Source organism: Hyalella azteca, unplaced genomic scaffold, assembly GCF_000764305.2.
Source record: "Hyalella azteca isolate HAZT.00-mixed unplaced genomic scaffold, Hazt_2.0.2 contig15600, whole genome shotgun sequence".
NCBI lineage: Eukaryota > Metazoa > Arthropoda > Malacostraca > Amphipoda > Hyalellidae > Hyalella > Hyalella azteca.
In genome coordinates, this window is record NW_025945443.1 from 1 (window position 1) to 14,541 (window position 14,541).

The 14,541-nt window shown below is 40.6% G+C and overlaps 2 protein-coding genes across 2 annotated transcripts; both read right to left on the reverse strand.

Annotated features, from left to right (window-relative positions):
- Positions 1-5,643: 5,643 nt before the first annotated feature.
- LOC108670459 (putative uncharacterized protein DDB_G0271606) lies at positions 5,644-7,708 on the reverse strand. The gene is made up of 2 exons (XM_018157937.2): positions 7,594-7,708; positions 5,644-7,400 (listed from the first exon to the last, which is right to left on the reverse strand). Exons 1-2 carry the CDS (start codon positions 7,595-7,597, stop codon positions 6,919-6,921), a joined length of 486 nt encoding a protein of 161 aa, XP_018013426.1. The 5' UTR covers positions 7,598-7,708; the 3' UTR covers positions 5,644-6,918.
- A 2,881-nt stretch (positions 7,709-10,589) lies between these two features.
- On the reverse strand, positions 10,590-11,542 carry LOC108670460 (putative uncharacterized protein DDB_G0271606). The gene is made up of 2 exons (XM_018157938.2): positions 11,428-11,542; positions 10,590-11,234 (listed from the first exon to the last, which is right to left on the reverse strand). Exons 1-2 carry the CDS (start codon positions 11,429-11,431, stop codon positions 10,753-10,755), a joined length of 486 nt encoding a protein of 161 aa, XP_018013427.1. The 5' UTR covers positions 11,432-11,542; the 3' UTR covers positions 10,590-10,752.
- Positions 11,543-14,541: the final 2,999 nt, after the last annotated feature.

Consider the following 14,541-nt stretch of genomic DNA (forward strand, 5'->3'; position numbering starts at 1 on the left):
TGTACAGCAGCACCTGCAAGGGAGATAGTGGCAAGAATCCACACCCACGTTTGCCCCCGAGAAAGTTGCGACAAATCTTTCCCCACAGCTCGGGGTCTCCTGAATCACTGTCGCATCGCGCGAGTTAAACTATTGGAGTTTAGGGTTTACAGCGCTCTGCCTTCTCTCAGAACCATCCGCCTAATTCTACTTCCGCCCGCGAGCGTGCAGCATGTGGCGTCTCATTTAGTGGTGACGAACTCATGCGTTAGCATAAGATGTGTAGCTAATTCATTGCCTAGAAATCCAGTTCATTCATTGTCAATATCAAGTCTTTGTTTCACTGTGTCTTGTGTTAGTGCTTATTTGATCTTGATAAACCTGGTATGCCCATTGTGAAATGCAATGGTAGTTTTTTATAATTTTCTTTGTTATACTTATTGTCGGCCATTGTCGTGTAACCGAATCTCCATCTTTCTGTCCAGACGTGCGTAAACTTGATGTTGCTTCAATGTAACAGTCAATTGTTAGCGAGCAATCGAACTGATGAATAGGATCGATGTGCCACATCTCGTAAGTGTAATGCTTGTCTTTGTTTTCTAAGCTACTGCTGTCATTGCATTATTTACACATAGATGAAATATTTAGATTGTTGCCAGCCTAAATTTAGGATTATTCTTTTTCGCAAAGTTCAGTACCTATCCATCGATTATGTATAACAAGTTTCTTGGTATTTTGTTAACTTTCAGTGAGATTAAAAGTCCCTTTGGACTGTAAATCAATCCAACAACTGTATCGACGCAATCGTCGACGGGCAGTGCGGCTGATACTTGAGGGTGACTCAGAAAGGTGTCGAATACCGAACGCAACAGTGATGGCCTATTATTCGGAGATATTTCAAGAAAAACAGTTCGACGCACGCAGAATAGAAGCCATACCAAGCCCCCCGCCAGAAAGACAACCGGCAACGATGGTACCTTTCCCAGAAAACGTAATCCTTGAGCGACTTAGAACAGCTGAGAACACTTCGCCGGGAAGTGACGGCATTACGTACAAGCACTGGAGAGCCGTCGATCCCGAGTGCCGTGTCCTACATCTCATTTACAAAATTTGTTTACAAAACAAACGAATCCCATCCGTGTGGAAGGAGTCGAAAACGATATTGATCCCCAAAGACGGCGATCCCACAGACATGAAAAACTGGAGACCAGTCACCCTCTGCAGAACCATCTACAAAATCTACACAAGCTGTCTTGTAGACTGTCTCAGAACTTGGTCCACAAGCGAAGGCGTCTTCTGTCATGCACAAAAAGGATTCATGCCTCATGACGGAGTGATCGAACATAACTTTGCACTTCAAACATACCTCGACAACGCCAGACGCTCCCAGGGTGAAGCATGCGTAGCACTGCTGAACTTCTCAAATGCATTTGGTTCAGCCGTCATCAGCACAACATTGAGAAGGGCCGGGATTGGAGACGACATGATCGAAGTCCTCGAAGATACAATGAATGGAGGCTCGACATGCATAGCAACAGAAAATGGAGTGACACAACCTTTTGAGGTAAACAGCTGAGTCAGACAAGGCTGCCCTCTGAGCGGATTTCTCTTCAGTGCCGGACTTGAGTCCTTCGTGAGAGCCATCAATTGCCGTGGACAAGAGCTACAACCCTCAATCCAACACCACTGCTTAGCGTACGCCGACGACGTCACACTCATTGCGGAAAATGGTTCCGTAGCCCTTTTTCACTGGTTCCTTTGTAGCCTCTCAAAATGTTAACGGTCCATTTCGCCGTCAGACATAGAGCCGTCAACATCTCTCTCACGTAAGCTCCCTAACTTAGAAACTCTATTCTGCCGTAGAATAGCTCTCATTCAATGTGTTAAGTATAAGAGTAAAGTTAGTTCAGAAGTCGGAGTCATTGCAAGTTGAATAAATTAAATTAACGTGTTTTTCATGTCACAAATATAGCTCACGTGGCTTTAGCTCATTTGTGAAATTGTGTCGTGAAATGTGAATAGCGTATTAACAAAGGCCTTATTTCGCAGTTCTACATCTGTTTCCTGCAACGCATAAAATCAAGATCACGGGCAATCTCCCGAATCTAAGGCTATCTCTATCGGCAACTTCTACTGTCTCGGCCATCACCTCTATCGGCGTCCCAAGCCAGCTTTCGCGCCAACTCGCACGCCGCCATCTTGCCGCTCCCCTGCGCCGTCCCTGTCTACTGACGCTCATCCGTAAATATTCAGTGAACATTGCTGTGAAGTGTGATATACTCAATTAACTCTTATTCAGTGAATTCTTGCTGTGCACCTATTACGTTGACTGATATTCAGTGAACTCCTGCTGTGAACGTAATCAGTTAATCAACTCAGTGAATTCTTGCTGTGCACCTATTACGTTGACTGATATTCAGTGAACTCCTGCTGTGAACGTAATCAGTTAATCAACTCAGTGAATTCTTGCTGTGCACCTATTACGTTAACTGATATTCAATGAACTCTTGCTGTGAACTTAATCAGTTAATCAACTCAGTGAATTCTTGCTGTGCACCTATTACGTTAACTGATATTCAGTGAACTCTTGCTGTGAACGCAATCAGTTAATCAACTCAGTGAATTCTTGCTGTGCACCTATTACGTTAACTAATATGCAGTGAACGCTTGCCGTGTACTCATTGACAGATATCATGTGAACTCATTCAGAGAACTTTCGCTAGAGATACTCTGTGAGCTATAGGCACAACAAGCACGTCCTGTAAAGTAGTGTGTGAGCTTTCTACGCGCACGCTCAGTTAACTTCGTCAACCTCACAACGTGCATCGAATAACGTCCCCAACGTCTCGCCACGCAACCACGTGTATATCAACGCAACAACCCAACAACGGTGGCCCGTGGACCCGCACCTCCTGCATCAAAACGAGCAGGTCACGTGAGCTGAGCTAATAAATGACCTAACAATTTATTGTGTGTTCATTTCTCCCAACCAAATTCGTCCTGCCAATCTCTATGTTTCTGTCTGTCCTCAATGAATAATTCAAGTTAACTAGCTAGGCCATTCAATTTCCTGATAGGAGTTATTAACTTAATGTGGAGTGGTAAATAAAACCCCCACAAGCGCTACAACGGGATCATTTGAAAGGCGATTGTTCTAAAACTAGAGGCTCTCAATCTGCCTGTTAAAGGAGTTAGGCAATATGGAATGGTATTGCTGGGCGCATTACACTCAGTGAGGTCCCTGCTATCTACCGCCACGATTTTAACTCCGCACTAGAGTTATTTAATTTCCATAGACGGTCAACTCACGGACGTTCTCTCTCTTCCTGGCTGACGACACCCGGAGCGGTCCTGCTCCGCCGGAACGTTCGCACTAATGAAACCAAGCCACTTGTTAATGAAATAGACTTGATAGATTGCAATCCCACCTTCGCCCATGTGAAATACCGAGACGGGCGAGAGTCAACTGGATCGGTACATGATCCAGCTGATCACATGATGTCCTCAAAATCCCCACACGATAAACAATCTTCGATGGAGAACTGAAATTATCGTAAGCAGTTTTAATTGACTTGACATTGTCAGGATCTCACTCCCAGTCCTAAGTCATTCCCGCAACCTGCACCACCGCAGGATGTTGCAGACCCGTGTCTTCGGAGCCCTTGCAACGAGAAGAGAAGCCACCGTCTCCCATAATCCCAAAGTCAAATCGTACACGAAGACCTCCTGAGCTTTATGTTATGAATAGACGAAGAAGCGAATGAACAAATACCCTTTTTGTAATGATTCTCACTTCTATACTGCGTTATATTGGTTTGTAACCTGTGACCGATAGTTTGTTTTTAGCAACAAAATTTGGAAGGGAAGAATGTCGTAATAAAAGTACTAGCGTTACTATGTCACAACACGACGTGTTGTGGTGAGGCTCCGACGATAGTTTGCAGTCTCTATGTAGTATAATGGAAGTGTACTTTCCAAACCTTGACGAAGTGACAAGGAGGGACAGGTGAAAAGCAACAGAAACGAAGACACTCGAACAAGAGGTCGCTTACACGGGAAATGTAAGGAATCCTACCTATATACATAATAACTTAATGTAAAGTATACTACCTACATAATAACTTAACCCCACAACTGAGACCTGCAGTCAGACACCGCGAGCTCAGCGGTGGGGCGCTCAGGAACAATCTCCCTAGGGGCGCGAAATCCCATAGGACTTCTGACGAGCACAGACACACGTCAGCAGTCCCCCCTGAGGGGAAAATTTTTTAAAAATAATTTCTTATATTTATCATAGTTTGTGCGTTCAAATTTCCAATGACCAATGCAAGTACAAGATTGGAAATTTCCTACTTTTACATTTTTCCTTGAACATCTACAAGATAGCCATGATTCCTCGCGTTATATATAAACACACTGAACGCGAATCACGCTTCAACTCTAAAAGCTCGTTACTGCGTCAAAATTTCTAAAATTTTACGCACGTGATGTTTTCGTAACAACACTTGGTTAATGGTATAAAACATTGCTAAGTACTAAGTCTTTTCAGAGCCAGACAGTTATACAAATAAAAGTAAATCACGCTGCAAATGCCAGCATCAAAACTTCTTTAGCAAATTTCTTCAAGCTTTGTGCCCAGATTTTATTAACGACGCAGAGTGGTTGAGTATAGCAAAAAAATTGTCTGGAGTCCTCACGTAATATGGTTACACGGTCTTGTCACCTGTGAGCCAATCTAACGTAACCTCTCGATACGTTGCTAGGCAGAGTGGCCCAGATCTTACAGTTCAGAGGAGCAATGAGTTCCGGGTTACATCCCTGCTTCCTGCGACAGTTTTGGTCAAAATTGACAAGGTGGCCGGGCGGTTAAGAATCGGCATCAGTCCAATTAGGCTTAATCCAAACTACTATGCTATATTAAAGAGGAATTCCGTCGTTCGCTACTCGCGCAAGTAGGATACAAAAATTTACGCTACTCGTGCACGTAAGACACAAAAACATACAAGTAGTAGTAGAATGGTTTGCTAGCGCTTGACCCAACAAGCTATTTAGCAACGGAGGTAAAAAAATAACATTGCCAGCAGGTCGGCAGGTCTCAATTATTCTGTCTCGAATTAATCATTACCCACAAAGGGCGGGAGGTCTCAGATGTCCAGCCAAGATGTCTCGAAAGAAGTAGCGTTAGCATCTCAAAGAGAAAAAGTGACAAGGAGAGACAGGTGATGAGCAGCAGAAACGAAGACACTCGAACAAGAGGTCGCTTACACGGGACGTCGGCCACCCGCACGAGAGAGACAGAGAAGGGAAATTTAAGGAATTCTACCTACATAATAACTTAACCCCACAACTGAGACCTACAGTCAGACACCGCGAGCTCAGCGGTGGGGCGCTCAGGAACAATCCCCATAGGAGCGCGAAATTCCATAGGACTTCTGACAAGCTCAGACACACATCAAAAGTCCCCTTGAGTGTCAGGCCATGTGTGAGGGCTTGTGCGAGGCCGTGTGTCAGGTCGTGTGCTAAGCCGTGTGTCATATCTGACACGCGGCCTCAGGAACAACAAATGAACCTAGGCCGCCACCTAGAAATTTATCTAAACACACAAATATAAGCTCGAATATCTATTAATAGGTAACTTAATAGATGAAAGAGTGGGATTTACCGAGAGCATTACATTTATTATCACTAAACCGAGCGTAAGAGCATTACATTTATTAGCACTAAACCGTGCGTAAGAGCATTACATTTATTAGCACTAAACCGTGCGTAAGAGCATTACATTTATTAGCTGTAAACCGTGCGTAAGAGCATTACATTTAGCTCATCAGAAGAAATCTGCCAAACTATGGCAAATTTACATTCTTAACTGAGAAATCACAGCCTCACTGAATTTGCAGGTAACTTAAAACTAACAAGTTATTATGATGTACACACTATTATTATCCAAAACTACAAACAAATATTTTGCTCATCTACATTTCAACATTAATTTCTGAAGCAGGAAAAATCTTGAATATTCAAATTTAGAAGTATGAGTAAAATGCAATACAAGTAACATGAATGCGAATTCGAAAGCAGTTACTGACAGCATCAATTCAACACACCAGAAATTTGCCAGCATACATCAACCAAATCGGAACGCCTAGCCTACGATTATAGCGCCTGGCATCAAATCAGCCCACGGCCAAAGCACCCAGCTTCAAACCAGCCCACGGTCAAACCATCTGACATCAAATCTGCCAAGATCAAATGCCCCAGGATTTAATAGGACCACAAGAACAGTTGCACGGGCGCAATAGAACGCTGGACAATATGCATGAAGGACGTGTACCTGTACCTAAAATTTCTTTCATTCAAATGATAAAAACAAACTACACATATCTAGAAACGAAGCTCAGTAATCTATAACCGAACAGTAATGTGTTTGAGCTGCTAGGAATGGATTCTTTTGAGCTGCTAGGATCACGGGTTTCCCCAAAAACATGTTTTGATGTGAAGTTACAATCGCTTATTTCACGAACCAGAGCACACTTGCACTAGATGTATGGAACATCAGAGACCATCAACATTCTTTGAATAGAAGTTGCTCTCAGGTGAAGTCAGCTGATCTTTAACTTTGTGGTCTTGATCTCCATTTTAACTTTGACATCAACGCCCTCAGGTGACGAGAGCTTCTTCTTGACGTCCATATCCATAGGTTCTTGCTTGATGAAGTTCATAACTTCAGTTTTGTCATCAGGAAGAGTAGCTGATCCACTAGTGGCAGCAAGGACAGAAGAAGAGCTGGTCATTGTGGAGGTACATGGCGAGGAAGACAAGAGGCACAAGTTGTTGCTGTAGGTAACAGCAGGGCTGGAGAAGTACTGTCTACAGTGCATGTAGATAAAATAAAGATATTGATGAATCTATGGCAAATTAACATTATTACAGGTCTGGTAATTACAATTGTACTTGCTCCAGTTGTTGTTGTAACTGCTGCAGATTTTGTTGATGCAGTATTTGTTGTAGCTGCTGAATCTCTTGTTGTTGCTGCTGACACTCTTGCTGTAACTGCTGCAGTTTTTGTTGTAGCCGTTTTACTTTTAGCTGCAGCAGCTCATTTATTTGATGCAGCACCTGTTCTGATTGCTGCCACACTTGTTGATGCAATTCTTGTTCGGGCTGCTGCTGCTGCTGCTGCATCTGTTGTAACTGCTGCAGAATTTGTTGTTGCAGTTTTTCTTCTAGCTGCAGCAGCTCTTGTTGTTCCTGCAGCATATGTTGTTGTAATTGCTGCAGCATTTGTTGATGCAATTTGTGTTTGGGCTGCTGCAGTTTTAGTTGTTGCAGCAGCATCTCTTGTTGTTCCAGCATGTGTAGGTGCTGCTGCATCTGTTGTCGCTGCTGCAGCAGTTGTTGTATTATCATCTGCTGCAAAGAATCTGCCAAGACAAAAAGCATTTAATAATTATTCACTACTGAGCAATTTTTTGAACAAAAATCATGATTTGTACTGGCATGTTTGTTTGAAATTCATCATTATATATACTCATGACAACACATCCAAAGCTGAAGTATATTGAGACAAAATAGGACAGTTGAACAGCAATGGACTTTAGGTTGCACGGGACTTACTCATTATGGAGCCAAGCCAGGCAAATAACCACTTCTTCGCAGGATCAAATAGAGCTTATGTAAGAATTTTAGTCCATCCACAAGACTATACTAACATCATTCACAATTATGAGTCTGGAAAGAGAAGAACATACGTGAGTAAACATAATGTAAGCTGCAGTCACACAAATAATAATTAAAAGTCAGGCCACACCAGTAGAGCATAGGTATTAAAGCTATTAAACTTGAAGCATAGCAGCAAACAAGAGGCTGTTTAGTTGCCCTCCCTGCTTGAGTCCTATGAGTAGATTAGTAACATGGATACCAGCATCAGTAAAATAATACCTGCAAAATTATATTGAATAGGTACCAGCATCAGTATTCAATATAATTTTGAAGTAAATCAGGAAATCAAACTGAACTGGTTTCTAAAAATCTTTTGTTTGCTAGTGGCCACTACTTGTGGATTCTGGAATATTCAGCATGAAATGCCAAAAATTACGGCCTGTGATGTTTGGAAAATTACCTGCAATTTGCAGGTAAAATGTTCATTTCACTTCTCATGAACTAGAAATGAAAAGTAAAAAATTACAAGATTTTTTGACATCAATATTCTTTTGAATGATTTGATAAGTAGTAGTAGTAGTAGTATTTAATTGATTCATGCATTGCCTCTGACTTCACACAAGTGTGCAAAATTTCAGATCAATCAGACAGGCTAAAGTGTGTCAAATATCAGTTGTAGCTGACATTATTTTTTCAATTTTTTTAATATTGAAAAAAAAAATCATTGTTAAAATCATTTACTTTGACATTTGATTCATGCATTGTCTCCAAGTTTACACAAGTGTGCAAAATTTCAGATTGATGGGATAAGTAGAAGTGTATTAAACTTCGATTACAAGATTTGTAGCAGACAGACAAACAAACAGACAAGAAGTGAAGTTAAAGAGAAGTGTTGTAAAAAGACAAGAAAGTAAAAAATTCAAGAATTAAAAATGCAGAAACACTGATATTTCTGGAATCTGGTAAATAGCTGGTGAAACTAAACTTCCTACTAAAAACTGATCCAATAAGAGGTTCCTCCCACTGGTGTACCTATGGCCATATGGGGTATCCATGAGAAGGTTCAGGAGAGTAGAAAAACCAAATGGCCCCTACTAAGTTGCATAAGTTGATAGATATGTAATTTCTCCTAAGAACAGATAGAAAATCATATTAAAAATAAATAGCTTTATAAGTCATGTGAGAGGTTTATGGTCCCAGAATGTTTAGCCTGGAGACTACAGGGCTTCAGTGCTTAATGCATCCAGAAAAGGTCCAAAAGCCAATCAGCGTTCAAGTCAGCATCCAAATAAAAATTTGGTTGCTGGTTGGCAAGGCTTCTTGATGACCATGAGTTGGTTGAGGGACTTAAGGCTCTCATCAAGAAGACTGGCTCTACACCAACCGCTCCTAAATGTAAAATAAATGCATTTGTAAGAATTAGCTAGCCCTCTACATTTACTGACATTTGGAGGATGTATAAAACTGCTTATTCAGCACACAAGCCATGAACAGGGTGCATACTAATATTAAAAAAAAAAGCCACGACTTTTCCATGACTCTATGATCATCAATATAATTTTCCAAGACTCATATACAACAGGATTAGCATGACTGAAAGACTAACCATGCCTATTCTATCATCTCCTATCGTTGATAAATAGCAAACGTGTAAATGCATAGAACAGGCAGACAAAGAGGAACAAAAATGACATATCTGAAAATCAAGCCCACACTGGTTATTATGGATTCAATAGTGTCAAATCACAAGAAATATTGAGTAATGCACACAAGATTGTACATGAAACATTATTTTTTGTTCCAGGTATGTTTTTCATGATCTTTTATGTTATAGTGAAATCACTTGACTTGATTAAAATTGTGCAAAATTACAAACCATCCTGTAAGCTTACAGATACAGAAGAAATGCTACATGGCTGCTGATATGAAGCTTGCAGTGGTCAAGGTCGTTGTCAATGCTCAATGGCATGTCCATGGTTACAGTAATATCACATTAATAATACGGTACCGTCAACCGGGGCTACTCGGGACAGGCGAGCGACAGTTTAGTTCCGGGTTACATCCCTGCTTCCTATGACAGTTTTGGCTAAAATCGGCAAGGTGGCCGGGCGGTTAAGAATCGGCTACGGCCCATTTAGGCCTTATCAAAACTACTATGCTATATTAAATGGAATTCCCTCGTTCGCTACTCGTGCACGTAAGATTAAAAAACTTACAACAAGTAGTAGTCGTAGAAGAATGGTTTGCTAGCGCCTCAGCTAACAAGCTATTTGGTACCGGAGGTAAAAAAGATAACATCGCCAGCAGGTCGGCAGGTCACAATTATTCTAAGTTTAAAATTAATCATCACCCACAAGGCTCGCTGAAGCTGGCTCGGAAGTAGCATCGTTGGCATCTCAATGAGATAAAGTGACAAGGAGAGACAGGTGACAAGGAGGGACAGGTAAAGAGCAACAGAAACTAAAACACTCGAACAATATGTCGCTTACACGGGACGTCGGCCGCCCTCACGAGGCAGAGGAGGGAATGTAAGGAATCCTACCTACATAATAATTTAATGTAAGGTATCCTACCTACATAATAACTTAACCCCACAACTGAGACACGCAGTCAGACACCGCGAACTCAGCGGTGGGGCGCTCAGGAACAATGCTCCCCTAAGAACACAAAGTCCCATAGGACTTCTGACAAGCACAGACACTCGTCATAAGTTCCCCCTGAGTGTCAGGTCGTGTATCGGGGCTCGAGTGAGGCTGTGTGTTAAGCTGTGTGTCTTATCTGACACGCGGCCTCAGGAACAACAAGTGAACTAAGGTCTTCACCTAGAAATTCATCTCTACTCACATATATAAAATCGAATTTTCAGTAATATATAATTCAATAGATAAAAGAGTGGGATTTACCACTGATTTCTTGTTTTCGGTTGTTTGGCATTAGCAGTAAACCGTGCGTAAGGGCATTACATTTATTGGCACTAAACCGTGCGTAAGAGCATTACATTTATTAGCACTAAACCGTGCAGCAGGGCTGGAGAAGTACTGTCTACAGTGCATGTAGATAAAATAAAGATATTGATGAATCTATGGCAAATTAACATTATTACAGGTCTGGTAATTACAATTGTACTTGCTCCAGTTGTTGTTGTAACTGCTGCAGATTTTGTTGATGCAGTATTTGTTGTAGCTGCTGAATCTCTTGTTGTTGCTGCTGACACTCTTGCTGTAACTGCTGCAGTTTTTGTTGTAGCCGTTTTACTTTTAGCTGCAGCAGCTCATTTATTTGATGCAGCACCTGTTCTGATTGCTGCCACACTTGTTGATGCAATTCTTGTTCGGGCTGCTGCTGCTGCTGCTGCATCTGTTGTAACTGCTGCAGAATTTGTTGTTGCAGTTTTTCTTCTAGCTGCAGCAGCTCTTGTTGTTCCTGCAGCATATGTTGTTGTAATTGCTGCAGCATTTGTTGATGCAATTTGTGTTTGGGCTGCTGCAGTTTTAGTTGTTGCAGCAGCATCTCTTGTTGTTCCAGCATGTGTAGGTGCTGCTGCATCTGTTGTCGCTGCTGCAGCAGTTGTTGTATTATCATCTGCTGCAAAGAATCTGCCAAGACAAAAAGCATTTAATAATTATTCACTACTGAGCAATTTTTTGAACAAAAATCATGATTTGTACTGGCATGTTTGTTTGAAATTCATCATTATATATACTCATGACAACACATCCAAAGCTGAAGTATATTGAGACAAAATAGGACAGTTGAACAGCAATGGACTTTAGGTTGCACGGGACTTACTCATTATGGAGCCAAGCCAGGCAAATAACCACTTCTTCGCAGGATCAAATAGAGCTTATGTAAGAATTTTAGTCCATCCACAAGACTATACTAACATCATTCACAATTATGAGTCTGGAAAGAGAAGAGCATACGTGAGTAAATATAATGTAAGCTGCAGTCACACAAATAATAATTAAAAGTCAGGCCACACCAGTAGAGCATAGGTATTAAAGCTATTAAACTTAGAGCATAGCAGCAAACAAGAGACTGTTTTGTTGCTCTCCCTGCTTGAGTCCTATGAGTAGATTAGTAACATGGATACCGTACCAGCATCAGTAAAATAATACCAGCAAAATTATATTGAATACCAGCATCAGTATTCAATATAATTTTGAAGTAAATCAGGAAATCAAACTGAACTTGTTTCTAAAAATCCTTTGTTTGCTAGTGGCCACTACTTGTGGATTCTGGAATATTCAGCACGATATGCCAAAAATTACGGCCTGTGATGTTTGGAAAATTGTTCACTGTTCATTTCATTGTAAAAATGAACAGTGTTTCAAATTTTAAAATGTTCATTTCACTTCTCATGAACTAGAAATGAGAAGTAAAAAATTACAAGATTTTTTGACATCAATATTCTTTTGAATGATTTGATAAGTAGTAGTAGTAGTAGTAGTAGTATGATGGTTTGCTAGCGCTTAAGGTATCAAGCTATTTTGCACTGGAGGTCAAAATATACCGTAACATTGCCAGCAAGGCGGAAGGCCTCAATTATTCAAAATCTCTAGATAATCATCACCCACAAGGGGCCGAAGGTCTCAGATGTCCAGCCGCTGAAGCTGGCTCAAAAGAAGCTGCATTAGCATCTCAAAAAGATGAAATGACAAGGAGGGACAGGTAAAAAGTAACAGAAACTAATACACCTAAACAAGAGGTCGCTTACACGGGACATCGCCCGCCCATATGAGAAAGACCGATAAGGGAAATGTAAGGAATCTTACCTACATAATAACTTAACCCTACAACTGAGACCTGCAGTCAGGCACCATGTGCTCAGTGGTGGGGCGCTCAGGAACAATCCCCCTAAGAGCGCCAAATGCCATAGGACTTCTAACAAGCACAGACATGTGTCAGAAGTCTCCCCTGAGGGGGAATGATTTGATAACTCAATTCACATTTGTACCAGAATAAATAAGTTGAAAAAGCATATTGCATGAATTATTGTATTTCCATCTAATATCAAGTATTCTAAACAAGAAGGAGCAATTAAAAAGCGGCTCAAATTTGTCTGCGTGAGTTGTGTCAAAATTTATATATTGTGTATTGGCTACATTTTTATTCACAAGCCACTGACAATGATGTAATTTAAAAAATTTTATATATAATGTATAGGTACTCATATTTTCATCATAATGATCTAGAAAAGTATAATAGTCCATTAATTTATGTTAAGTATGACCGTATATCAGTTTTTCAATACAACATTTATTCTAAAATTACTATATCTATTCAATATTCAAAGTTGCTGTGGTGATCTTTGAGTAAGGTAAAAATGTAATTTAGATCTTTTTAAAAAACTTGATATGACATTACAAACATTACCAGGGTGTTGTGAGAGCCATTGTTTGACTAGAGGGAAACAAATGGTATGTGGCATGCAACAAGAACCAGAATAGGTAGTGAAATATGTAATAAATAAGTATGTAGGTTAGATCACACAATATCTAGATTGTGTCCAAACTATGGAAATCAATTCAAGTGAAGTAACACAAGAAAAAAGCCAAGAAAGTAAAAAATTCAAGAATTAAAAAATGCAGAAACATTGATATTTCTGGAATCTGCTAAATAGCTAGTAAAACTAAACTTCCTACTAAAAACTGATCCAATAAAAAGATTCCTCCCACTGGTGTACCCATATGGGGTATCCATGAGAAGGTTCAGAAGAGTAGAAAAACCAAATGGCCCCCTACTAAGTTGCATAAGTTGGTAGATATGTAATTTCTCCTAAGAACAGATAGACCAAATAAAAATTTGGTTGCTGGTTGGCAAGGCTTCTTGATGACCATGAGTCAGTTGAGGGACTTAAGGCTCTCATCAAGAAGACTGGCTCTACACCAACCGCTCCTAAATGTCAAATAAATGCATTTGTAAGAATTAGCTAGCCCTCTACATTTACTGACATTTGGAGGATGTATAAAACTGCTTATTCAACACACAAGCAATGAACAGGGTGAGTACTAATATTTCGAAAAAAAATCCATGACTTTTCCATGACTCTATGATCATCAATATAATTTTCCAAGACTCCTATACAACAGGTTTAGCATTACTGAAAGACTAACTGTGCATACCTATTCTATCATCTCCTACAGTTGATAAATAGCAAACATGTAAATGCATAGAACAGGCAGACACAGAGGAACAAAAATGACATAACTGAAAATCAAGCCCACACTGGTATTATTATGAATTCAATAGTGTCAAATCACAACAAATATTGAGTAATGCACACAAGATTGTACATGATAATGTCAATACAGTTCAGACAACTCTCCAACACCACTACCCTAACATTCAACTGGCAGCTATTTCTTCAACTTTTTCTTTAATGTTCAATTCAAGAGTGTCTAGCTGCGTTTTCAAAGATAGCCTCATGGTGTTGAACATTGCAATAATTTTAAAATCCCCCTTTCTCTCCATTACTTCTGCATATTCATCTGCTAATTGCTCAAGCGCCTTGATGCCCTCCTCTGTACGTCTTTTCTTTTTCTTCAGTTCATCTAGCTCATCCAACAAAGCCTTCCTCTCCTGGGTTTTCTGGGCCTTTGCATTCTGCTTTTTCTCTTCTGCCAAATAATTATTGTAGGCTGTTTTGACACTGCCAGCAGCAAGCAGCATCTTCTTGGTGATGGTCATCTTGTCTAGGCCACCAACATCTGCAACATGATCAACCACAGCACGCAGGGCAACCACCGTTCCCTTATTCATGTTGTGTGTCATGCTTTCCTTGTTGAACAAAAACCCTCTTTCAAGCATGGCTTGGCCATAAGAATGGAGCATGAGTGTCTGCATCACATTCCAGAGATTCTTGTAGGTGCTCTTTGACGGAATGACATGCCAAAAAGTGTC